General features: G+C 37.8%; 1 protein-coding gene across 3 annotated transcripts in view; it reads left to right on the plus strand.

Annotated features, from left to right (window-relative positions):
• Nucleotides 1–3,627, plus strand: part of LRRN1 (leucine rich repeat neuronal 1) — a 36,759-nt gene extending 33,132 nt beyond the window's left edge. For all 3 annotated transcript variants that reach the window (XM_047779447.1, XM_047779438.1, XM_047779456.1), the window contains one exon: nucleotides 365–3,627. In XM_047779447.1, coding sequence (XP_047635403.1) covers nucleotides 644–2,794 — 2,151 coding nt within the window. In that variant the 5' untranslated portion in view covers nucleotides 365–643 and the 3' untranslated portion in view covers nucleotides 2,795–3,627. The remainder of the gene's footprint in view (nucleotides 1–364) is intronic.
• The last annotated feature ends 21,804 nt before the right edge of the window (nucleotides 3,628–25,431 follow it).

Below are 25,431 nucleotides of genomic sequence, written 5' to 3' on the forward strand. Positions count from 1 at the left end.
ATAGATACATGTAGTTTCTGAAGTCACCTTTGTTTTTAAAGAAGTGACATCTGTGGGCTTTTCTAAGGGTTTCTGTTCAGTGTGTATGAATGTGTGGATACACATGCATGTGTGTTTAATGATTTTACCCAGTAATACAAAGCAGTCCCAATTTAATTGTAAAGGTGAATGGACATTAAAACTAGTTTAGTATAGTAAGTGTAATAATATATTAAAAGTATTCCACAATTTAAAAGCTTGTTTCATTACTTTGAACTTTCTGTTAGTAGATTTCTAAGTTGATTATGGCTTTTGAGTAGAGAAAAGTTATAATGTGGAAAGTATATGAAATAAACATAAACATCTGTCCTAATCTAATTTTCAGGCACATCTCCAGACTTTGATTTGGCTGAAATAACTTATGCCACAGAGCTGTGTGCATGCCTGGAATTCAAAGACACTGTTAAAAGACTCCAAATTGCTTCCTGCCTTTTGAAAACTCCAGGAAACCATCCCTTCAGACTCTGGATTTCTACACATCTCAACGGAGATTTTGCTTGAATGTTTACATTTTCTGCTTGCTGTCCTTCACACCACTATAGAGTGTTCACCTTTTCTTAAAACTGAAAAATTGTCAGGAGTTGAGCTTGCTCAGCAAGCCAGCATGGCTAGGATGAGCTTTGTTTTAGCAGCTTGCCGATTGGCGCTGGGCTTACTAATGACTGCATTAACTGGGTCTTCCCTACAAAATAGTGAGTGTCCACAACTCTGTGTATGTGAAATTAGGCCCTGGTTTACCCCGCAGTCAACATATAGAGAAGCTACCACTGTTGATTGCAATGATCTCCGCTTAACACGAATTCCCAGCAACCTTTCTAGTGATACTCAAGTGCTTCTCCTACAGAGCAATAACATCGCAAAGACTGTGGATGAGCTTCAGCAGCTTTTCAACCTGACTGAGCTGGATTTCTCCCAGAACAACTTTACAAATATTAAGGAAGTAGGGCTGGCAAACCTCACCCAGCTCACTACTCTACATTTGGAGGAAAATCAGATTACAGAAATGAATGATTATTGTCTGCAAGACCTCAGCAACCTTCAAGAACTCTACATAAACCATAACCAGATTAGCACTATTTCTGCTAATGCTTTTTCAGGCTTAAAAAATCTTTTAAGGCTCCACCTGAACTCCAACAAATTGAAAGTTATTGATAGCCGCTGGTTTGATTCAACACCCAACCTGGAAATTCTTATGATTGGGGAAAACCCTGTGATTGGAATTCTGGATATGAACTTCAAACCCCTCTCAAATTTGAGAAGCTTAGTTTTGGCAGGAATGTTTCTTACTGATATTCCTGGAAATGCCTTGGTGGGCTTGGATAGCCTTGAGAGCCTATCTTTTTACGATAACAAACTGGTCAAAGTCCCTCAGCTTGCCTTGCAAAAAGTTCCAAATTTGAAATTCTTAGATCTCAACAAAAACCCCATACACAAAATCCAGGAAGGGGACTTTAAAAATATGCTTCGGTTAAAGGAACTGGGAATCAACAATATGGGGGAACTTGTCTCTGTGGACCGCTATGCCCTGGATAATTTACCTGAACTCACAAAGTTAGAAGCCACCAACAACCCCAAATTATCTTACATCCACCGCTTGGCTTTTCGAAGTGTTCCTGCCCTGGAAAGCTTGATGTTGAACAACAATGCCTTGAATGCCGTTTACCAAAAGACAGTAGAATCCCTGCCCAATCTGCGTGAGATCAGTATCCACAGCAATCCCCTAAGGTGTGATTGTGTCATCCATTGGATTAACTCCAACAAGACAAACATCCGGTTCATGGAGCCCTTATCCATGTTCTGTGCCATGCCTCCTGAATATAGAGGGCAGCAGGTGAAGGAAGTTTTAATCCAGGATTCAAGTGAACAGTGCCTCCCAATGATATCTCACGACACTTTCCCAAATCATTTAAACATGGATATAGGCACAGCAGTTTTTCTAGACTGTCGGGCCATGGCTGAGCCAGAACCTGAAATTTACTGGGTCACTCCCCTTGGAAATAAGATAACTGTGGAAACACTTTCAGAAAAATACAAACTAAGTAGTGAAGGTACATTGGAAATAGCTAACATACAAATTGAAGACTCAGGAAGATACACCTGTGTTGCCCAGAATGTTGAAGGGGCAGACACTCGAGTGGTGACAATTAAGGTTAATGGAACCCTTCTGGATGGCACCCAGGTGCTGAAAATATATGTCAAGCAGACAGAATCTCATTCTATTCTAGTGTCCTGGAAAGTTAATTCCAACGTCATGACATCAAACTTAAAATGGTCAACTGCCACCGTCAAGATCGACAACCCCCACATAACATATACTGCTAGGGTCCCGGTAGATGTTCATGAATATAACTTAACACATCTCCAGCCTTCCACAGATTATGAAGTATGTCTCACAGTGTCCAATATTCATCAGCAGACTCAAAAGTCATGTGTTAATGTCACAACCAAAAATGCTGCCTTTGCGCTGGATGTATCTGATCAAGAAACCAGTACGGCCCTTGCTGCAGTGATGGGGTCCATGTTTGCCATCATTAGCCTTGCATCCATTGCTGTGTATATTGCCAAAAGATTTAAGAGAAAAAACTACCACCATTCATTAAAAAAGTATATGCAAAAAACCTCTTCAATCCCACTAAATGAGTTGTATCCACCACTCATTAACCTCTGGGAAGGTGACAGCGAGAAAGACAAAGATGGGTCTGCAGACACCAAGCCAACCCAAGTTGACACATCCAGAAGCTATTACATGTGGTAACTCAGTGGATATTTTGCTTCTGGTAGTAAGGAGCACAAAGACATTTTTGCTTTATTCTGCAAAAGTAACAAGTTGAAGACTTTTGTATTTTTGACTTTGCTAGTTTGTGGCAGAGTGGAGAGGACGGGTGGATATTTCAAATTTTTTTAGTATAGCGTATCGCAAGGGTTTGACACAGCTGGCAGCATCTCTAGGCTTCCAGTTTGTGTTTGGTTTTTATTCTTATCATTATTATGATTATTATTATTATATTATTATTATATTATTATTATTTTGTTCTAGTTATTGTGCTAAACTCAATAATGCTGTTCTAACTACAATGCTCAATAAAATGATTAATGACAGGATGGGGTTCCCCTGTGCTTTTACCAGTAGCATGACCCCTTCTTCTGAAGCCATCAGCAGACAGTACCATGTCCTCCAAAAAGCTAACACACAGCTGCGAAGCAGCATTGAACCTTTTGTAGCAATCTGGTCTACAGACTTTTAACTCAAGAAGCTAAGGCTAGACTTGTTACCTTTGTTGAATGATGTTAGTTGACTGTACTGTAATGTTGTATCAACTGAATTGAATGTTTGCTTTTAAAGGAGACAACTTTTCTTCTCTTTTCTTTTGTAATAGTTAAAAGGCTTAGAACAAGCTAACAGGCAATAGAAATATGTATATCAGATTTTTTAATGTAACAAACTACATGTTAATTGTTACCTTATTCTTTTTATCTTTAGTAGACACTTTTAAAAGAAAAGATAATAATTTTGTTGTGTTTAACTCACCAACATGTGGTGTATAATGAAGACAGAACTACAATAAATTAGTTTTGTTCTGATTTTTTTAGAACACTTGCAATAATGTATCATTTATAGTTTTTGCTAGTTGCAGTGGTGATATTTTTCTCATCCCTAAAAAAAAAAACCACCAAAATAATTCAGCTACAGCATGTTCCTTTTTAAAACTGGGCCCTGAAAAGTTTTGAATTCTTTTTCTAAGGGAAGAAATAAATATTTTAGTGAAGATATTTTAATGAACAGTATGTCTATATTTTAAATATTACTGACCAGACTTAATGGAAGGAAAAATTCATATGTATCCGATGCATAGCTAAAAGCGGTAAATACATTGAATATGTCACATTCCTTTTCTGTAATGGTCTTATTAAAATTTGATTTTTTAAGTAGTATCCATACTCCCTATCAAAGTTTAAAACATAACAGCTCTGTAGTATTCCAAAATGTGTTGTATTTTATCCCTGTTTTAACAGCTGTCATTATCTTAGACCCATATTAGTCCACATATGAGTGGAAAGATAGCTTCTGAGACAAGTAAATGATTAATGGAAAATAGCACAACTCTACAGTTGTTGTTTTTGTTTGTTTGTTTGTTTTTGCAGATTTGCAGAATTAGGTGCTTACTGGGTAATGTGTGTGCGAAATTTAGAACAGAAGGAGGCAGATTTAGGTAGGAGGCCAGTTCCACAAAGGGGAGGAAGGAGGAAATTTAAAGGTTTAGTAGAGGAAAAAGGACCCATTTGAAAATGCAGATCGATAAAGCAGAGAACTTTTTAAAAATGCTGTTCCAGATGGCACCTGCTTTCAGAGACATGCTGTCACACCAGGAACAATGAGATTATAAAAAGGGACTGAGAGAAAGCAGGTGCCAGCTGAGCAAAAGCAAGGGAAAAGAAGAAAGGAAGTGCAGGTGAGGAGGCCTGAAGGATTTCTTTGTAAAATTCCTTGTTTTGTGGATCAGTTATAAACAAGCAAACAAACAAACAAACAAAACTGTCATTTTTCCATCCCATTTCTAAGGTGGAGAAAGGAATTTCAAGTGCTGAAGCAAGTAAGCTGCACAGAAAACAAAGAGCATCTGAGCTAGAAGCATGTCTTCGCACAGCTTTCATTTAGTGACGGAAAAACCTATCCTGGAAAGAATTGTAACTTGCCCCATCAGACCCCTGCCCATTGAGAATGCTGCTCTCCATCTATTGCTGTGGGTCTAGCAGCCTTCCCGGTTCCCAGGCAGAGCTCACATTTTTCAGTTTTCGACAACCTCCAGTGCCCCTGCTTCAAAAATGTACTGTATCCTCAATTTCCTATTTACCCAGGACAAATTTCAGCACAAGGACAGACCAAAGGGTCAGTAAAGCATCTACATTGTTAGCCTTCCTGTGCACATGTAGGAAACACTGAGAATTAGAGATGCTTCGGATACAACCTCAGGGATGGGATGGTTTCCTGCTGGGAGAATCCTATCTTCAAATATCTACACAGAATAGTGGACTATCCAACAAACTTCTGCTAATCCTGCAAGCAGTGAAAGAGAAATGACACTGAAGCATTAGGCCTGCAGCAGGGAGGAGGCATCAAATATCCAACAAAGCAATGATTTGAACTTGGCACATAATTAGCACTCAAATATTAGTGGAATAAATGAAAACAACAACCATTTTTCTATTCTGAATTATAGCAAGCACAGGGAACTCCAATTATTTTCTGTCAATGGTCTTTTGCCAGGCCAGTTTTTCAGAGGGTGGGGGCAGGGATCTCTTTTAACTTTTTCTCCTCCAATAAAGTATTTGAGCATTTTTTCCCTTTTCTATGGTTTGGTTTTAAGTTGGTAGAAAGCAAAATGGCACAGAACTTTTTTCTCTAGCCAAGTATTTCCTCCTTTGTACTTAATTTAATTTGATAAGTTAGACAGTCAGTGAAATTAGACATTGAACTAGGTCCTGATTAATAATGGAGGCTCTATCACCTTTACCAATGAAGTGACTATTATAGGTCACTTTCTAATTTCATATTTTCCTTTTGGCTTCCTGCTGCCCTCAGGGCATATAATGTATCTCTAATCTGATTTTACAAGGTTATTTTTGGAGCAGTTTCTTAAAACATGATTCCCAAATTTGCCCATTTAATTAATAACAAATTGAATAAAAATAATACTATGAATAAAAAGACAAATGCAGGAGTTCCCGTTACGGCTCAGCAGTATTGAACCCAACTAATATCCATGAGGACATTGGCCCCACTTAATGGATAAAGAATCCGGTGTTGCTGTGAGCTGTGGTATAGCTCAGAGCCAGAGTTGCTATGGCAGTGGTGTAGGCAGGCAGCTATGGCTCCAACTGGACCCCTAGCCTGGGAACTTCCATATGCCACAAGTGTAGAAATAAATTAATTAAAAACAAATTCTATGTTTGATTATCAAATTTTCTAATTTGGCCAAGTGATTGGGAAGAAGGAATCATCTCATTTCCACACACAAACAATACCAAAGTCCATCATTTTCTCTCATGTGGTTTTCTGTTCATTCATGGATTTGCTAAGGACACCACCATCAGTTCTTTACTTGGTGCTTGCTTTCTATCTCTGTATTCATCTCCCAGGGCATTTTCTTTTCTTCAATATTGTTTCAACGACTGGAAAACAAAATATTTTTCATCTCTAACACTTTTCCAGGAAAACCAACATAGTTTCTGCCTTTCAATCCATTGAAAGGGGGAATTTTAACTACTACTTCTGATGCATTTTTAACTACAATTGAAAACGCGTTTTTCTCCTCAATTCTTTGACTGCTTGCAAATAAACTTTTCAGAATTATTATTCATAAGGAATTAGCTGGAGGAAAAATGTTTCTTAAAAGATGAGTTTGAGACTCACCATCCAGAGCTCTGGAAAGATTTTGGCTTAGAGTCCCTATAAGACTTGACCTTCACCTTCCCCTCCTCCCCTCCTCTCAGTGATACCAGGTCTATCTCTCTGTACTCCAAGTTAGGAAGTAGGGTATACAGGAGGGAACTCATTATCTTTGTACCTGCTGGTTCAGTGTTGCCCAGCACAGGTTAACAGAACTAAATGGGTTTCTTGTACTGTGGAAGTCCTCAGAGACTGGATGGCACTAATATGAAGTATATACCATTTCCTACAGCCATTTGACCATTGGCGTATTTCAGGCTACTATTCTGTGCTACAGATCCTGAGAAAATGAGGATTTAATCTAGTCTCCAAAATAGTCCTGATAAATTAGGTATGATTCTTCCAAAAGTATAGAAAAGACGACCAAGGCCCATAGGAGTAATTACTCGCCTGACACCAGGCCATTCTATAAGCAGCTGATCATGATGGGCCCTTCACTTACAGTTTCCTCTCCATCCATCCCCCCTTTCTGAGGTGGAGGTGGGAGCATCTATCAAGGGTAAGAGGCTGGAGGTCACAGGGCACATGAAGAAGGCAAAGTACAGACAGGAAAACTCAAGGGAGATGACACTAAAGGCTTTCTTTATGTCTGAATGTTCTTCTCTTTTCCCCTTTAAAGCATTATGTGCTGGGAATCTGTGAGATACCCATCAAAACTATGTTCACATCAGGCCAAATTCTAATTCTAACCTTTAGTTCTCCCTAGACTCTCCTCTCTGTTCCCTGCTCAGAAAATTGTAAAGATTTTGTGGAGGAAATTCCAAACGTATTCCTTCCTTAGCAGTAAATCATGGAAGGCTTGTGTAAAATTAGTAACAAACTCAATGTTTATCTCCAAAGCTTAAAGGGGGAAATGTGACATTCATATAATTGGGCAGTTGCAAGGCTGTATCTGACACACTTGGGAACAAATGGCTTTTGTACAATCACCAAGTTTGTGGAGTTTGTAGGATACTTAGATTCAGAGATCTCTGTATTCCCCTCCAAAAAGTTCATCCAGCAGCCATAAGACACTAAAAGGATGACTTTTTAACAAATATGGTAGCCCTCCTGACATACCCTCATTTTGTCAGTCATATACTACTTAATATGAAGCAAAACCATTTTCACGCACTTCATGAAAGTAGCTCTGGGTACAAAAGTGAGTCAGACCATGCAGTCCTCTCCTTTCCACACTGGCCTCCCTCCCTTTCTGCCATAAGATTAAACTGACAAGGTAAATTTCATCCTGAGCCCTGACAGAATGGTCATGAATCTTTAATAAGTGGACTGTTCTGAATTAAGTAGCATTTTAATGCATTGTTCTATACCTTAGTGTGTTTCACTAATGTAAACAAGACAGGGTGGTCCTGGAGAGAAGAAAAACAAATTTATTGTGGTGACTCTTGGAGGAATAAGGAGGGAGAAATATTTTTGTGTATGTTGCCTGCTGCCAAGAGCTTCACATAGATCATTTATATTTAATCCTTTTAATTGCCCCCCAGGGAGTGGGCACAGGGCAGGTACCATTGTCCCTCCATTAGAAAAGAGAAAATGAATACTCAGCCTCAGAGATGCAAGCAAGTACCTGAAATCACACAGCTGATAAGAGGCAGAAGTTACACTTGGGGTCTATATGACTAAAACTTGTAGTTTTTCTATGCTAAAAGAGTCTGCAAGCCAAATCTGGACCAGGAGTAGAGAACACAGAGCCCCAAAGCCAATGTGGCACATGAGACAGAAGGAAAAGGAGAGCAAAAGAAGGCAGCAGTGAGGCCTCAGACTCCAGGGGTCTAATTTAAGACTCAAACCTGAAGGTAATACACAGAAATAACAGTAAGCCAGAGAGCAGAAAAAGCAATGGACAGCTATTCAAAGTTTGTGACAATAACTCCATACAAGCAAATGGAAGACCCTGAAAGTGCATGGAAAAGTAACAGTTTAAAAAAGGGGAACAGGGGCAAAACTTGGAGTAGATATCATATCTTGCCATACAGTGGGCACTTGGCATGTTCCACATGTTGTACCGAGCACACTACCTGAATTATCTCATATAATCTTTACCTAAATTAAGTAGTTATTTCTTATGAAATAGGTATATCCCAGTTTTTCACATGGAGAAACTGAGTCTCAGTTCATCAGTCTTAATTTGAAGTCAAATCAGGAAGTCAAGGTTTCAACCCTGTCTGGCAGACTCCAAGGCCCAAGATCAACCTCTAAACTGTTTTGTAGCCACAGAGCTGGCCATCTCATTTGCTTGATTGATTGAGTTCCTCCTTGAGAATGAGGAGCAGGAATAAGGGTAGGTTTCATGACCTTGTGAGGATCTTGTAAGGATCTTCCCACAAAAGGTGTATAAACATGAAGTTAATGACAGAGGCTTCGGTAAGAAGAAAAATGCTACCTCACTTTTTCTTTTGTAACCTTTAAGGTTAGTCTCACATTTTAATCATGTCTATGATCTGTTTTTTTAAAGCTGTACCGCATTATTCAGACCAAGAGTTGTTCTGATGACCTGTGTAATCTAATCTTAACTTTCCTGTAAATCGTTCCAGGAAATGGAGGTGCAAGGAGGATAAACTCTCCTGAACCATGAAGGGAAGAGTTTTATGCCTAATCCCCTAGCTGTGTGATTTCAATAGGCCTTAATTTAAAAATATATTACGTCTACCCTGTAAAAAGCAAACTGGTTAAATACCTCTGAAATTATGAGAAAAAAAAAGGCCACTATGAAAGTTAACTAAAATGTGTGCTCCCATATTATTTTTCCTCTTGTTAGAATATCACACATAAAAATGCTCCATTTCACCAAATTTTATTCTAACTGGCATAGGTATGCCTGTGCCTTTCATTTCCAAGTGGTATTTTTTTTCCTCAATTATAAACAGTAATATGTGTTTTCCATAAGGAATCTGAAGAAAATTAGTAAGAAAAAAAATAGTGTTTAATTCCACAATTTCAAAATAATCACGTGAGATTTTTGGTGTACTTTCTTCTACTCTTTTTTCCCCTCTGTATGTATATTTATATATGTATATATACATATAGTTATAAAAGTATACATCTTTATGAATATAGAATTAGAATCCTGGAATATATAATTTTGTATACTGTCTTTTTTTTCTTCATGCAAAAAATAAGCATCTTCTCATATTATTAAATTCTCTTGGAAAGTATGTTGTTAAAGTCTGTACAATTATATGGATATCCAGTGATTGAACAATTCCTTCTTTGGGGGGCATTTTACCTCTTCTACATCAAGTACTAGGGACATAAACATGAGCCTCCTATGCCCTTGCTCTCCAGGGCACAGTCACAAGGAAAAATGGACATCCATGGAAGTGACAATCCAGTATGAGGTCTGCCTCCAAGAGGATGAAATGGTAGCACAAAAGCCCAGGAAAAAGAACCCTGGTCAGTTGGGAAACTCAAACTTCAAGCCTCACTACTTAAGTTCAGAATGAAAAGATGAGATTCACAAGCCAACATTCAGAGGAAGGGCTTCCTAAGTAAAGGGAGCAATTCCCCTGGATCATAGAGTGTCTAATAACATGCAAGAAGCCTTCTCAGAGGATCTGGGGATCTGGGGATGAGGAAAGGATTATTAAAAATACAGAGTAACTAAATAGGAAGCTGAGGTAGGAGAAAAGTTATAGCAAGTTTTCATGCAGAGATAAGGTAAGGCTGAGTAATACAAGAAGGCTGTGGGTCCCAATTTAATTTCTTTTAGCCATTCTACATAATCCCTGGAGGAATGCCTTCCTGGTGAGATAAGAGAAGCTTGCAAGAGTTATTTGATAAGCCTCCCAAGCCCAGAGGCCCCTAGGAAAACCCAAGCATTAAACAGATGAGAGATTGTCCTAATTACTTATGTCTACCCTAGCCAGTGACCTACAGTTAGCGTACATTTCCTTTGGTGATTATTGTGTCAAGGAAATAGGAAGTGAATGTTTGGAAAATGGGAAGTGATTATATAGGGTTTTAAAGCACGCAAATTCTCTGTTCAACTTGCTCCTTACCCACTAAATACAAATATTCCTGGTTCACTTGTTTAGGAAAAAAAAAAAAAATCTGATTTTTTTTTTTAGTGTTGTAACAAACTAGATGTTTTGGGCTGAGAATAGCAATTAAAAGAAAAAAATCCATACTTTGATGCATCCACTTCCAAACACTCACCCCTCTTTTTCCTCTAAAATGAAACAGGTCAAAGACATTTTTCTGTAACCTAATACAAAATATTTCTGAATCTAGAATCCATTCATATGGGATTTCCTTTGGACTCTTAATTTGATTAATTCTTGAGAATAGAAGTTCATGATATAAGAGGAGACTGGTAGAAAATTTATTTTCCCTAGTTCTTCTCTTAATATATTTGTGGACTTAATATTCAGTGTTGCTTTGTCATTGGGAGATTTGTCCAAGCCTGTTTTCACATTCCATCAAGCCATCCTCTGAACTATTGCAGAAAGATTCAAATAATGATTCTATAGATGTCTTCATTCCAATCCAATTCCCCAGACAGAAATATAAGTTACAGTTAGCTTCCCACTAGGTACATAAATAGACACAACCAGTATTGTAGACAATGAAAAACACTGGGCAATCCAAAAGTCAATAGAGAAGTTTGTTGAATGAATTAATTCATTCACAACTTTGACTTTGGAGTGAATAATAAATTTTGCTAGAAGCAGATTCTTCTTTCTAGTTAGATTGTTTTGTCTGGTAATAGAGTTTTGGACTGCTGCAGGGAGAAAGTTGGCATCTGGTTGATTTGGAGAACAGACTGCATTTCTTGTATTTTATTTCATTTTTTTTTCTTCTGTATTGAGGCCCAGGAAATTTTGCCTTAACTTCATTCTGAGTTTGTGGAATCATGCAGTCCAGGACACCTGCTTGGGGTGAGCCACCGGTGGTGACCCAGGATTGTTGGGATTTCCTGAACCTAGAAACTACAGCTTACATTGTCAGGGTACGTAGCAACCCAGTGTAGCCTTGAATACTTCCCATGAAGATAGGTATACGTTCTTTACAGATCAGTGGAGTACACCTTCCCAATTCCCAAACTCTGGAAGCCTTGTGCAAAAAGCACAGTCATCCTTGTTTTTGTTTTTGTTTTCCCTGAAAACCTTGTACTTTGAAGACATATACAATCCCCCTCATGTTTCACAATTACAGTCAGGCTGGAAAGGAGTTTTGGGAAGATTAATGCCACTAGGGGAGAAATGGAAAGAAAGCCACACAGGCACTGTAGAAATGCCAAACAAGGTGGTCAATCTAGAAAAGACTGCTTAGGGGCAGAGTTCAGACATCTACCTGTCTCCCTAAAAGCTCTGTACCATGGTAGGAGCAGAGAAAGGACAAAATTTGCTGAAAAAAGAGTCTCTGAAATGGCTCTTTTGTGAATAATCAATCTCCTTTTCCCTTCCATTTTTTTTTTCATTTTCTCTAAGCAAACCTGTCTGACATTTCTATAATTACTACAAACCTCTCACTTTTTTGGGTTTTCTCCTGGGGAATGAAGAGAACTTCTAGTTTGACCTAGAAGAACAGAGGCAGTGTCCTAGTCTTTTAAGTTACCTTTCAAATTGTGAGACCCAGGGAGAGATATCAATTTGGCCAAATCTCCAATCCAGTTAGTGGAGAAACTGAAACTAGAACCAAAGTCTCAAGATTACCCCTCACATTTTCCTGCTTTTACATCAATAAGATAATTGTCTTGGCTTTGTTTCATTTAGTCTATCAGGGACAAATAATCTGTGATCATATAGAGTTATGGTTATAAAAACCTTGCTTTTAGCTTTTTAGCTCCTTTAATACATGTGGGAAATTCATTTCTCTTTTTATCTCAATAACTTGCCCTCATCTTTTGTGCTGAGCAAAGCCATGGGAAGCACCCTCAAACCCAAGGCCAATTCTATTCTTGAAAAGGAACATTTTTTCAAAGTATAGGGAAATTTGTCTTTTTTTCCTACCATCTTGCAAAGGAAGAAGAATGCAAGACAGAAATAATCCATCATAATCAGTTCAAATAACAAAGCACTGTGTTTCCCATGCAATCATTTTTAACATGGGCCAAGAATGAAAATGATAGCTGTCATAGTGAAAAGAACAGGAATCAGGAGTTCCCGTTGTGGCGCAGTGGTTAACGAATCCAACTAGGAACCATGAGGTTGCGGGTTCGGTCCCTGCCCTTGCTCAGTGGGTTAACCATCCGGCGTTGTGGTGTAGGTTGCAGATGCGGCTCGGATCCCGCATTGCTGTGGCTCTGGCGTAGGCCGGTGGCTGCAGCTCCGATTCGACCCCTAGCCTGGGAACCTCCATATGCCGCGGGAGCGGCCCAAGAAATAGCAACAACAACAACAACAAAAGACAAAAGACAAAAAAAAAAAAAAAGAACAGGAATCAGAAATGATTCAGCTCTCACATAAAGAGTTTCCCAAACCAACTTAAATTCATGAGCCATAAAATATATATATGACATGTCACCAAATGCTCCCCAGGCTCAAAGCTCAAAGGTACTTCTAATTTCACTAGACACACTTACTAAGGAATTTCAATTTAGGATGAAACGAGGTCTTCTGATGGAACAACACATATGGTAGCTACAGAGAGTTCCTGTCACTCTACATAGATCCTTTCCCAGACAAAAAATATTTGTTGAGCAGCTACTGTGTGCTGGACATGACCACGAGGTAGTTGTGTTTACCAGTTAAGACTGAGCAGCATGCTAGGGAGGACTGAAATTATCTCAGCCATGCAGAGGAAAGGAAGAGACATGATCCAGATATCAGCCAACTAAGTGGGAGTCTAGAAGAGCATCCTTGACTCAAGTGGCTGCCACTTTCACCTCAGAAAAAAATGTCAATAGGATTTAAGAAAGGAGAGGTCACTTACAAGTATAGGGAACAGGAAAGGAGGAATCACTTTTGTGGAAGCAGTTAGATAGGAGGCAACACTGAGACAGGGTAGCAGAGAATGAAGAGCATTTGAACTCTTCAAAGAGGGGAAGATGTGAGAAAAAGTGGGAAGCAAAATTTGAAAGAAAATGTAAACTATGGGGTACTTGCAATAGTGCTTGCAACAGTAATTAGTTCAGTTTGCTGGATCGGGAAGAGAACTGGTAAAAATAACAACCTTTTATTGAGCCTTTACAATGTTCTCGGCATGAGTTTATAAGTATAATTTTAATTAATCTTCATAGCAATTCTGTGAGATGGGTTCTATTGTTTTCTCTGTGAGGAAACAGGAAATTTAGAAAGGCCAAGCAATTTGCCTAAGGTCATCCGAAAGACAGAATCAAATATTTAATCCCAGAATCTATGCTTGTAACCACAACACAATTCTAAAATTTGATTGCAAGAAAATCAAATGCAGAGTGAAGGCATGAGACTTTATTCCACAAGTGTTGGGAAGCTGGTGAAGGGTTTTGAACAATCAGAATGACATAATCAATATCATTCTTCAGTTAGGCAAAGGATCCAAGATCACAGATCAAGTGTCCAAAATATACATAAAGACTTCCTTTGTGAGAGAGTGAAAAAAAGGAGTACAGCTTTCTAGAACAAAGGCTCTTTCCTAACCTCAACTATACCATTAAGGAATTAACAGTCAATGGGAGTCTCCATCTTCCTCCACCCTCATCTCATATAGGACTCACCAGACTTTGGGCAGAACAAAGGAGGCTGTAGGGACAGGTGATTCAAGTCCTTATAAATGGCTGTTGGAAGGTTTAAGACACAAGATGTCTCACCTTTTAAAGCTGTATAGAAGCAAAAATATTCACCTATAGAAGCAGTATATATGTTGGAGACTATGTTGGGCAAATGATTAATCCCAATGTATGTCCTTACTGCCCCCTCACCTCTTTTCTTTTCTTTTTTTTTTATTATAGTTGACTTACAATGTTTCTTCAATTTCTGTTGTACAGCGAAGTGACCCAATCACACACCATTCCCTGTGCTATATACCGTAGGGCCCCCTTGCCCATCCATTCCAAATATAAAGGTTTGCATCCCAAAAAAACCGAACTGCCCCGTCCATCACACTCCCTTCCCTCTCCTTCCTGAGAACCACAAGTCTGCTCTCCTTGACAGCAGTCTGTTTCTGTTTTGTAGATAGGGTCATCTGTGCCATATTTTAGATTCCACAAGTAAGTGATACCATATGGTATTTGTCTCTTTCTTTCTGGCTTACTTCACTTAGTATAAGAATCTCTAGTTGTATCCATGTTGCTCCAAATTGCATTAGTTTATCACTTTATGGCTGAGTAGTATTCCATCGTGTATATGTACCACATCTTCATTCATTCACCTGTCAATGGACATTTAGGTTGTTTCCATATCTTGGCTACTATGAATAGCGCTGCAATGAACATAGCGGTGCACATATATTTTTCAGTGAAAGTTTCATCTGGATATATGCCCAGGAGTGGGATTTCTGGATCATATGATAGCTCTATATTTTGTTTTCTGAGATACCTCTATACTGTTTTCAATAATGGTTGCATGAATTTACATTCCCACCATCAGTGAAGGAGGGTACCCTTTTCTCCACACCCTCTCCAGCATTTGTTATTTGTCGACTTCTTAATCATGGCCATTCTGACCAGTGTGAGGTGGTTCCTCATTGTAGTTTTGGTTTGCATTTCTCTAATAATTAGTGATGTTGAGCATTTTTCATGTGCCTGTTTCCATTCATATGTATTCTTTGGAGAATTGTCTGTTTAGGTCTTCTGCCCATTTTTCAACTTGTTTGTTTGTTTTTTTGTTGTTGAGTTGTATGAGTTGTTTGTATATTTTGGATATTAGGCCCTTGTCTGTTGCATCATTGGCAAAGATTTTCTCCCATCCTGTGGGCTGTATTTTCATTTTTTAAAATTATTTCCTTTGCTGTGCAAAAGCCTTTGAGTTTAATTAGTTTCCATTGGTTTATTTTATTTATTTATTTATTTTTATATAATGATTTTAATTTTTTTCCATTGTATTTGGTTTACAGTGTTCTGTGAAATTTCTGCTGTACAGCATGGTGACCCAGTTACACACAAATGTATATATTCTTTTTTCTCACGTTACCATGCTCCTTCATTCTTTTACATTCAGCTTTCCAGTTTTCCAAAAACCATTTATTGAAGAGACTATCTTTCTTTCACTGTATGTTCTTGCCTCCTTTGTCATAAATTAGTTGACCATAGGTGGATTTGTTTCTGGGCTTTCTATCCTGTTCCATTAAGCTATCTTTCTGGTTTTGTGCTAGTACCATACCATTTAGATGATTGTAGCTTTGTAGTACTATCTGAACTCAGGAATCTTGATTCCTCCATTTTCATTTTTCTTTTTCAATATTGCTTTGACTATTTGGTCCCCTCACCTCCTTTCTGCTAAAGTAGCATAGGCTATTAAGCTTTACCAAACTGACATAAAATGAATGCACTTTTATTTTATCTTATTTTATTTTATTTGCTTTTTAGGGCTGCTTCTGAAGCATATGGAAATTCCCAGGCCAGGGGTCAAATTGGAGCTTTAGCTGCCAGCCTGCACCACAGCCACAGCAACACCAGATCAATACTGTGTCTGCAAACTACACCACAATTCACAGCAATACCAGATCCTTAACCCACTGAGTGGGGATAGGGATCAAACCCATGTCCTCATGGATACTAGTCAGGTTTGTTACTGCTGAGCCACAATGGGAACTCCTAGATGCACTTTTAATAACAACTTAACATAACAAAATATGAGCGTTTCTTCAACAGAAATGTAAAGAAAGAAAGAAATTACTTTTCAAACTTACAAAGAATCCACATTCTGAATTACCTATTTCATTGTTACCAGGATGCTAAATCTCCTTAAGAAGTTTTCATTGATATTGGAGAGATCCACATGTTAGGTATCATGTAACAACTTATTTGTCTGTTGTCCCTAATTAGTATATTAAAAACCACATATATGGGAAAGTTGCATATTTAGATATTAGAATTTGAAAGATCATTGGCAAGTATTGAGCATCTTGGCAAATATAGTCAAATCCTCTCATGAAGGAATAGGAAGATTTTATTATGAGCTATATCATTCATTCATCCATCACTAAATAATTCTATTGATCCTCTATTATATATATGTTAGGCACTATGCTGGGCATTGAAGACACAAGGAGAAGAAAGCAGACTTGGTTACTGTTCTATTTGAATGTATGTTCTTGAGGGGCAATCACAGCTAATAAGTTAAATTATTAGCTCATTAACTGTAGGTTATGATAAGTGCTATGTAGAAAATTGCAGGGGCCAGCTCAGCAGGATGGGGCTGAAGAACGGGTGCTGTGGAACTTAAGGAAAAATGGTTAACATAAAACAAGACACAGAGACATTTATCTTAAGTAAAGGTGGGAACCCGGGGGACTCAAGGTCTCAGGGACCAAGAGCGCCCTGCCTCAAGAAACCACACTGCTTTTATTATGCTCTTTAGATGAGATCAAGTGAGGAGTGGCTATGGGTGGATGATACAGGGTTTGTTTACTATTATATAAGTTCTTTTACTATTTAAAAAGCCACTTAGGTGGTAAAGGGTTAAGCTCTTACTCTGACCTCTAGGCACATAACAGTTCTTAAGCTTAAGTCACTTATGCCTTTAGGTCTTTGTTCTTAAGCTTAAGTCATTTACCAGCACTGTGACTGTTTTTCCAAGAAGGAAGATGGGATAAAGTAAAACAAGAAGATGGGATAAAGTAAAGAAGGACAAGATGGAGTTTTCAAGGAAACATGTCTTGCGACAGAAAATAAAAGTCCTAAATAAGAATAACTAGTGTGAGAGAAAGAGGGCAGTCTATTCCTTTCCCACAGTACATTGTAGTTATCTACAGTACATTGTAGATCATGCTAATATGAGACGACTTAATACCCTGGGTGCTGGCATTGCAGCAAGAACTGACTGTACTCTGATGAGGATGTTGTGTTACTTAAATATCTCCCTAGCAAAGGATGCGCAGAAGTTTGCAAATGGCATTTCCATTTATCACTGTAGCACTTCCGAGAGGCAAGAGAGAGGTTCAAGCCTCATTACTTCTATTAAAAAAAAAAGAGGAAGGGTAATGATTAGAGAACTACCCCCCTCCCCTTTGCTCCCAATACAAAGGATCAAAGCAGCTATAGGGCTGATGCAGTAGCTGAGCTCAACACCCCTGTTCCTAGCTGTTTCCACTAAACCATTCGTTCTATCCTTCAGTGTAAGTTGGGAAACTCACACATGCCCGGAGGTTTTGAAAATAAACCAGCTCAAACTAACTCAGCAAAAAGGGCTTATTTGTTACACCAAGAAAATTGCTCCCAGTAGTCATCAGTATGAATTTTTATTACCTAAACTTATAATATTTTCTGAGTGAAATCTAATAAGTGGAATCACAATCTGAATAATTTTGTTGAATGGTTTGCCTGGCTTTTCCCCTCCTTTGCACTAACAACAAACAAACAAATTACCCTCCACTGGAAATTTCTTTAATGTAAATTCATGGTAGCCACAATCCAGAGTCATTATGAACCACATCCAGAAGAACTGATCCGGTTATTCAAATATGTAAAGGACATTAGAGAATCATAAATGAGTGTTCCGGAGGGATGAAGAAAAATCTTAGAATGGTTCAAATCTTTAACATTCCCCACAAGGTTTGAAGCCAAGAAAAGCAAAATGATCTATGAAAAGTCATTCAACTAGTTAGCCAGAACTCAAATTCTAGTTTCTTGATTCTCAATCCAGTGCTCAGTTGCAGGCATTAAAAACTCTACTCAGTAGTCAACACATCCTTGGGACAGAGCGAAGACAAAGACAACATGGCTTAAGAATGCTGAGGACATTTTATTTTATTTATTTTATTTTACTTTATTCATAATGTCAAGTAAGCAACCTGCAGGTAAGCAGGGCAATGACTCAATGACTGAAACACTTTATACTTTTAACATTTTAAAATTTTTGCCATAATTAAGACATATACAAGAGCTGCAAAAACAGTACAAAAAAATTCCAGATACTTTTTACCCAGTTCCTCCAAATGATAATGCTTTATTATATTTGTTTTATTCTCTTTCTGTGTCCTTCTTCTGAACTGTTTGTTTCCTATATGATATTCCTTCAGCCTTATAATTCATTGTGAATTTATTAAAATAAGAAAATTCTTTTAGGTATTCTAAGCATAAAAAATATGAATATTCTTATACATGACACAGCACAATTTTTTTTTCCTTTGGCCACAGCCATTGCTTATGGAAGTTCCCAGGCCGGGAATCAAATCTGAGCCATAGCTGTGACCTATGTCACAACTGTGGCAATGCCGGATCCTTCAACTACTGCACCACAGTGGGAACACCCACTGTACAAGTTATAAAATCAGGACCATTACTATTGATAATACACTATTATCTAATCTAAAGCTATTATGAATATTTTTTCAATTGCTTCCAATAATGTGTTTTAGAGTGAAACAGAAAGCCCAAGATGATGTATTGCATTTAGTTTTCATATGTTTTAGTTTCCTTTATTCTGAATTTTCTTTGTATTTTATGACATTGACTTTTTTTTAAGAGGACAAACTGGTTATTTTCTAGAATGTCTCTTGATTTGGTTCTGTCATCTTTTTTTTTTTTCATGATTAGATTCCAATTATGCACTTTTGGCAAGAAGACTAGAGAAATGACGCATACGGAGATCCTCTCAGTGCACCATAAAGGAAGGCTCACAAATATGTCCCACTGACCAATTAGATCATTTGGTTAAGGTGATGTCTACCAGGTTTCTCCACCATCAGGTTACTTTTACCCTTTGTAATTATCTTGTAGGGGAATACATTGAGATTATGTAAATTCCTATTGTTCCCAAAATTTAACCCCCTGGTTTTAGCATCCATTGAACTCGAATCAATTATTATTGATGTTTGCCAAATAATGACTTTTTGATTCCATCCTCTCTTCTTCATTTATTTGTTAGATTTGACTCTAAGGAAGAACTTTCTCTTATTTGTTTGTTTGTTGTTTATCAGTGGACTCATAGATTCCTTATTCAATAGAAAGTTTACAGTCAGTACAATCCTTTATAGTCAGCACGAATTGTCTTAGATTTGGCTAGTAGGAGTACTTTCAAACTGGCTCCTGGGTCCTTTTGATATACTCCTATCATTTTTTGAGTACTCAAAGAAATTCACTCTCCTAAGGGTTTACATATGCTTCTAAAGCATAAGAAGCAGATTGTCTGAGATTTTAATGCAAGTACAGATCTTTCTTGACTTATAATGTAGTTATCCCATCATAATTTAAAAATATCAAAAGTTGAAAGTGCACTTAATTCACCTAAACTACCAAATAGCACAGCTTAGTCTAACCTACCTTACACATGTTTGGAATATTTACATTAGCCTATAGTTTGGCAAAATTATCTAACACAAAACCTATTTTATAATGAAGTGTTGAATATGTCTTGTAATGTATTGAATAGTCTGCTGAAAGTAAAAACCAGAATGGTAGTATGGGTACGAATGGTTGTCAGGGTTAGCTGTTTACCCTTGGGACTATGTGACTGACTGGAAGCTGAAGCTCACTGAAGCTGCCCAGCATCATGAGAGGATACCTCATATCACTAGAATGGGAGAAGGAAAGGTCAAAATTCAAAATCCTAAGTACAATTTCTACTGAACGCGTGTCACTTTCACACCATTGTAAAGTTGAAAAACTGTCAGTAGAATGACCTTAAGTTGGTAATTTGTTACAACAGCAAGAGGAAACTAGTATATATATCAACTCCTTTTTGTTTGTTTGTTTGTTTCTTTAAGGCCGCACTTGAGGCATATGGAGGTTCCCAGGCTAGGGGTTGAATTGGAGCTGTAGCCACAGGCCTATGTCACAGCCACAGCCACACTGGATCTGAGCCCCATCTGCAACAGACCAGCACAGCACCAGATTCTTAACCCACTGAGCTAGGCCAGGGATCAAACCTGTATCCTCATGGATGCTAGTCAGATTTGTCAACAGCTGAACCATGACAGGAACTCCCATATATCAACTCTCAGCAGTTGTTGGATAGGCACTGCTTCTGAGGTTGATAATTCCCCAGTACTTCGAGCCTGCAAGCAGGTTAAGTATACTAAGGTGATCATAAAAGACTTCAGGCAAAGAAATGTCAATATAGTATCTACACATCAGGGTGGAGTCCATCCAATAACGTGATAAGAGCAAAGCACCCATTCCCTTTACTGTATCACCAAACTGTAGCCTATTTCCTAATCCTCCTCCCACCCCCACCCCCCCCCTCCAGAGCAGCAAACACCCTTTCTTCCAGCACAACAATTCAATCATTAAATAAACAATGGGGAATATTACTGAAAGAGGCAAAGGAAGAACACTTTGTCATGTCTCTTTGTGGATCTCATCTTGGAATGTTATTCTCTAACTGTGGGTTCTTAGAAGGTTGAGATAAATGGTCTTGTCTATTGAAAGAGGACCCAGATAAGGACAGGGACTTGTTAATTTATTGGTGTCATTGATAAAATTTAGCTTTACAACATCCTCTGTAAAGTTTAACACCCAAGTATCACAGATAAGACAAAAGATCAGTTTACAAACATCTACAGAGTAAGCCCCAAAAAGAGAAAGACCTCATTTATTCTAGAATCACAAAAGGAGACTAAAAATAGTCTTTAAAAATTGGAGAATGTTACTATTTGGCATTATTCATAGAAGGAAATAGAAGATCTGAGTATAAGGTGGGTTTGAAATATCCACTGTCTACCTCTGATCAAGTGCTCAATATGGATCCATGAAGTTCCCTTTGAGCATCTTCCACAATCCATGCTGCCTCTTTCATCATTTCTTTATCTGCCTAAATATACGTAGGACCCCATTACAGTGAGATTCTGGTGTTAAGGCCAAGTGGAATGATGAAAGGATAAATAATAACAAGTGTTGGGGAGGAAATGGACACATTGAAAGTCCTTAAGTCCTTGTATAATGCTAATAGGAATGTAAAATAGTGCAGCTGCTATGGAAAATAGTCTGGCCCTTCCTCAAAAGGCTAAACTTAGAGTTACCATTTGACACCGCAATTCCACTCCTAGGCATACATGCAAGATAATTGAAAACATATGTTCACACAAAAACTTATACACGTTACATTATTTATGTACAAAAAGTGGAAACAATGCAAATGCCCATCAATTGATAAATGGATAAACAAAATGTGGTATATATTTATAATAGAATTATAATTATTCTGCCGTAAAAAGGAATGAAATACTGATCCATGCTGGTACATGAGTCTTGAGAACATTAACACTAAAATAAAGAAGCCATTCATAAAGGAACACCTATGGTATGATTCCATTTATACGAAAAGCCCAGAATAGGCCAGTTTTTGGGAAAAAAATCTACAGAATGTAGATTAGGGTTGTCAGGGGCTAGGAAAGGGAGAAAAGAATAGGAAGCGATTGGCAATGGGAATGGAATTTTTTTGGGGTGGTGAAAATGTTCCAAAATTAGTGGTGATGGTTGCACAAGTTTGTGAATATACCAAAATAAAATCTACAAAAGTGTACACTTTTAAAGGTAAATTTTTATGGTTATGAATTATATCTCAGTCAAAACATAAAAATGAGAGGGAATAAGTGAGCCACTCATTTATTTCAAAGACTGCAAATTTAGCTATCCATGTATGTATATATGAAGCATCATAATTGTTTCAAAAAATGCTGCTCAATTTTAATGAATAAAGGTAGCGATCTTCCAGAAATTTCTGAAGGAGAAAATGCACATGGGAATGGAAACTTTCCAGTGAATCTTGTTTCTGTTTTTAGGTCAATTAAGTTCTTGTTATTATCGACCCAGTACCAGCCTGACTCTAGGTGAGGATTTAAGAAGAGTAGAGGGAATATTATCTGGTCATATCATTCTCTTGCTTAAAAACCTGTAATAATTTCCCATTCCCTAGAGCAGAAAATTCTGTCCTGTGTGCCATATTGTGCCCTTCAAATCTGGCTCTTCTCCATAGCCTTTAGCTTCTTTGCCCACAATTCCCCAAGAGGCTCCCTCCCTCCAGATGTCCCATCTCATCCTCACACCTCCTAACACCATCCTCCTCCACTGCAAAAACTCATCCTTCTGCAAGGGTGCTCTTTGGCTCCCACCCCGTCTGGGAATTGTGGGCACACAGAGAGGCTGTGGTAACATCGCACACACACTTTTGTTGATACTCACCACCTGCAGGCATGTTTTTTCAAGGGAATGTTAAGTCTCCATACCTGAGCTGCTTGAGGGGGGACTGTAGTTTATTCTTTGTATCTCAGTTCTAGCGCATGTGGGACACATAGGAAGCATTGTGTAAACGTCTGTCAGTGGAATGCAAGAATGAATATTTGATGAGATTTTTAAAAATCTAATTTAGAAGGCAAGAGGCAGTATGATCTAGTGTCCAAACTCCTAGTCTGACAGTAAGCAGACCTGCCTTATAATTCTGCCCCTGTTCACTTGCTTTGTGAATTTAGCCAAGTCATTTACATTATCTAGACCTCAATCTCCACATTTAAAAATGAGGTAATTAAATAAATGGTCTCCAATGTGTCTTTCAACTCTAAATTTCTAAAATCTTGGAATTGTAGGAAATCTTGCAGCTGAGAAATATCTAGACAGTACAAAGTGAAACATAAAATGTATAATCTAGATTCCTATATCAGGAGTTCAAAAGACGAGAAAATGGATGCAGAAATTTTTCAAAAAGGCAAAGAAAACATCAAACAAGCCTCTTCTATGAACTGCTAAGATCTGCTTCATAACCAACCATTTACCTAGAAATAGGCTCAGCTACACATTACTCTGTGTAATTATCCAATTCTTCCAGTTCCTCTTTCATACTTTGCTCCTTTTTTCCTCTTTCTCTAGAATCACGGTACTTTTCAGAGTTGAAAATTAAGTTTTCAAGAAGCGATTGAAAGAAAGTTGGGAGAGGCAGCAATAACTGTGCAATGTAGGAAAAGACAGCAGACTTCTTCACTGTATAGTTTCATCAACTTCTATTTTTCACCAAAATCATGTGCAAAGTTGGCATCTTGAAACATGAACTAGAGATGCTCAAAACAAGAGTGCTGCATTTAAAGCCTTCATTTTAATTGCAAGGTTTTCAGGAGTATAGGCTCTGGAGGCAAACTGTCTACGGGTCAAATACATGCCCTGCTACTTAGAACCTGGACAAGAACTTAACTTCTTTGAACCTTTTAACCTATATGTAAAATGAAGATAATGACAGTAATTACCCCTAGAGAATATTAGCATCAAAGGTTACAAAATAATACATGTAAAATAATCAGCAACAGAGACTACTTGCAACCTAAAAACACAGCCAACATTTCTCAGACATGTATTACTTTTAAAGTAGATGACGTGTTCTTAGAAATACAAAGAGTATGATTCAGATTTCAAGATGGGGAGCAGTTAGAAATGAAACAGGTTGGGAGGATACACTTCCTTGAAGTAGTGACCAATTGACAGATTGATTCAATGATTGATTGACTGATTGACTAGTTCAACAATATTTATTGAGCACTTACTATGTGTCAGGTATCGGAACAAATGTCAGAATAAACAAAACAGACATGATCTCTGTCCTCATGACACTTACCTTCTGGAGAAAGGTTAGCTACAAGGTTGCCATTCTAAGGATTTTTCCTATTGGAGATTTCTATAAAAGTTTCATATGAGGACAATGGCAAAACTTCATGAACCCAAATTAAAAAATATCATATTACATATTTGAGAGAAAAAATCATTTAAAAAATGAATAAAAGGTTAGTGTTAATAATACCAGTAGTGCAAAGTTCTTGTATTTACAGAAGCAATATCATTTACAATGTAATTCACACTTGTCATTTGATTCTTCATTTAATCCTGAATTAAGTAAGAGAAGTATAATCATCTCAATTTACAGATATAAAAAATTAAGATGTGGAAGATTAAATGGTTTGTGCAAGGTCACGAGTAAATTCTCCTCTTAAATATTGAATAGAGGGCATATAATCTGGGGGATCATTCTTAGGAGAAACCTGTCCAGGAAACCTAACAGACCCTCACTCTCCCTGGTGGCATATACCTGAATTACAAGTACAGTGTTAGTTTTCAGAATTTTGGGGGGGTATAGTTGACCTACAATGTTGTGTTAGTTTCAGGTGTACAGCAAAGTCAATCAATCATACATATACATATAACCATTTATTTTCAGATTACTTTCCCATATAAGTCACTTCAGAGTATTGAGTAAATTTCCCTACAGTAGGTCACAAGTACAGTTTTGCAGGTTTTTTTGTTTTTAATTTTTATTAATCAATGAATTTATTACATTTATAGTTGTACAGTGATCATCACAATCCAATTTTATAGGATTTCCATCCCACAACTCCAGCGCATCCTCCTACCCCCCAGACTGTCTCCTTTGGAGACCATAAGTTTTTCAAAGTCTGTGAGTCAGCATCTGTTCTTCAAAGTTCATTCCGTCCTTTTTTCAGATTGCACATGTCAGTGAAAGCATTTGATATTGGTGTCTCATTAACTGACTGACTTCACTTAGCATGATAATTTCTAGGTCCATCCAGATTGCTAAAAAATGCAGGTATTTCATTCTTTTTAATGGCTGAGTAATATTCCATTGTGTATATGTACTACATCCTCTTGTTCCACTCCTCTGTTGATGGACATTTAGGTTGTTTCCATGTCTTGGCTATTGTAAATAGTGCTGCAATGAACATAGGACTACATGTGTCTTTGCGACTCATGGTTTTCTCTGGATAGATGCCCAGGAGTGGGATTGCTGGTTCAAACGGTAGTTCTATTTTGAGTTTCCTGAGGAATCTCCATACTGTTCTCCACAGTGGTTGCACCAATTTACATTCCCACCAACAATATAACAGGGTTCCTTTTTCTCCACACCCTCTCCAGCACTTACTGTTTGTAG

This window comes from Phacochoerus africanus, chromosome 1, assembly GCF_016906955.1.
Source record: "Phacochoerus africanus isolate WHEZ1 chromosome 1, ROS_Pafr_v1, whole genome shotgun sequence".
NCBI classification, from domain to species: domain Eukaryota; kingdom Metazoa; phylum Chordata; class Mammalia; order Artiodactyla; family Suidae; genus Phacochoerus; species Phacochoerus africanus.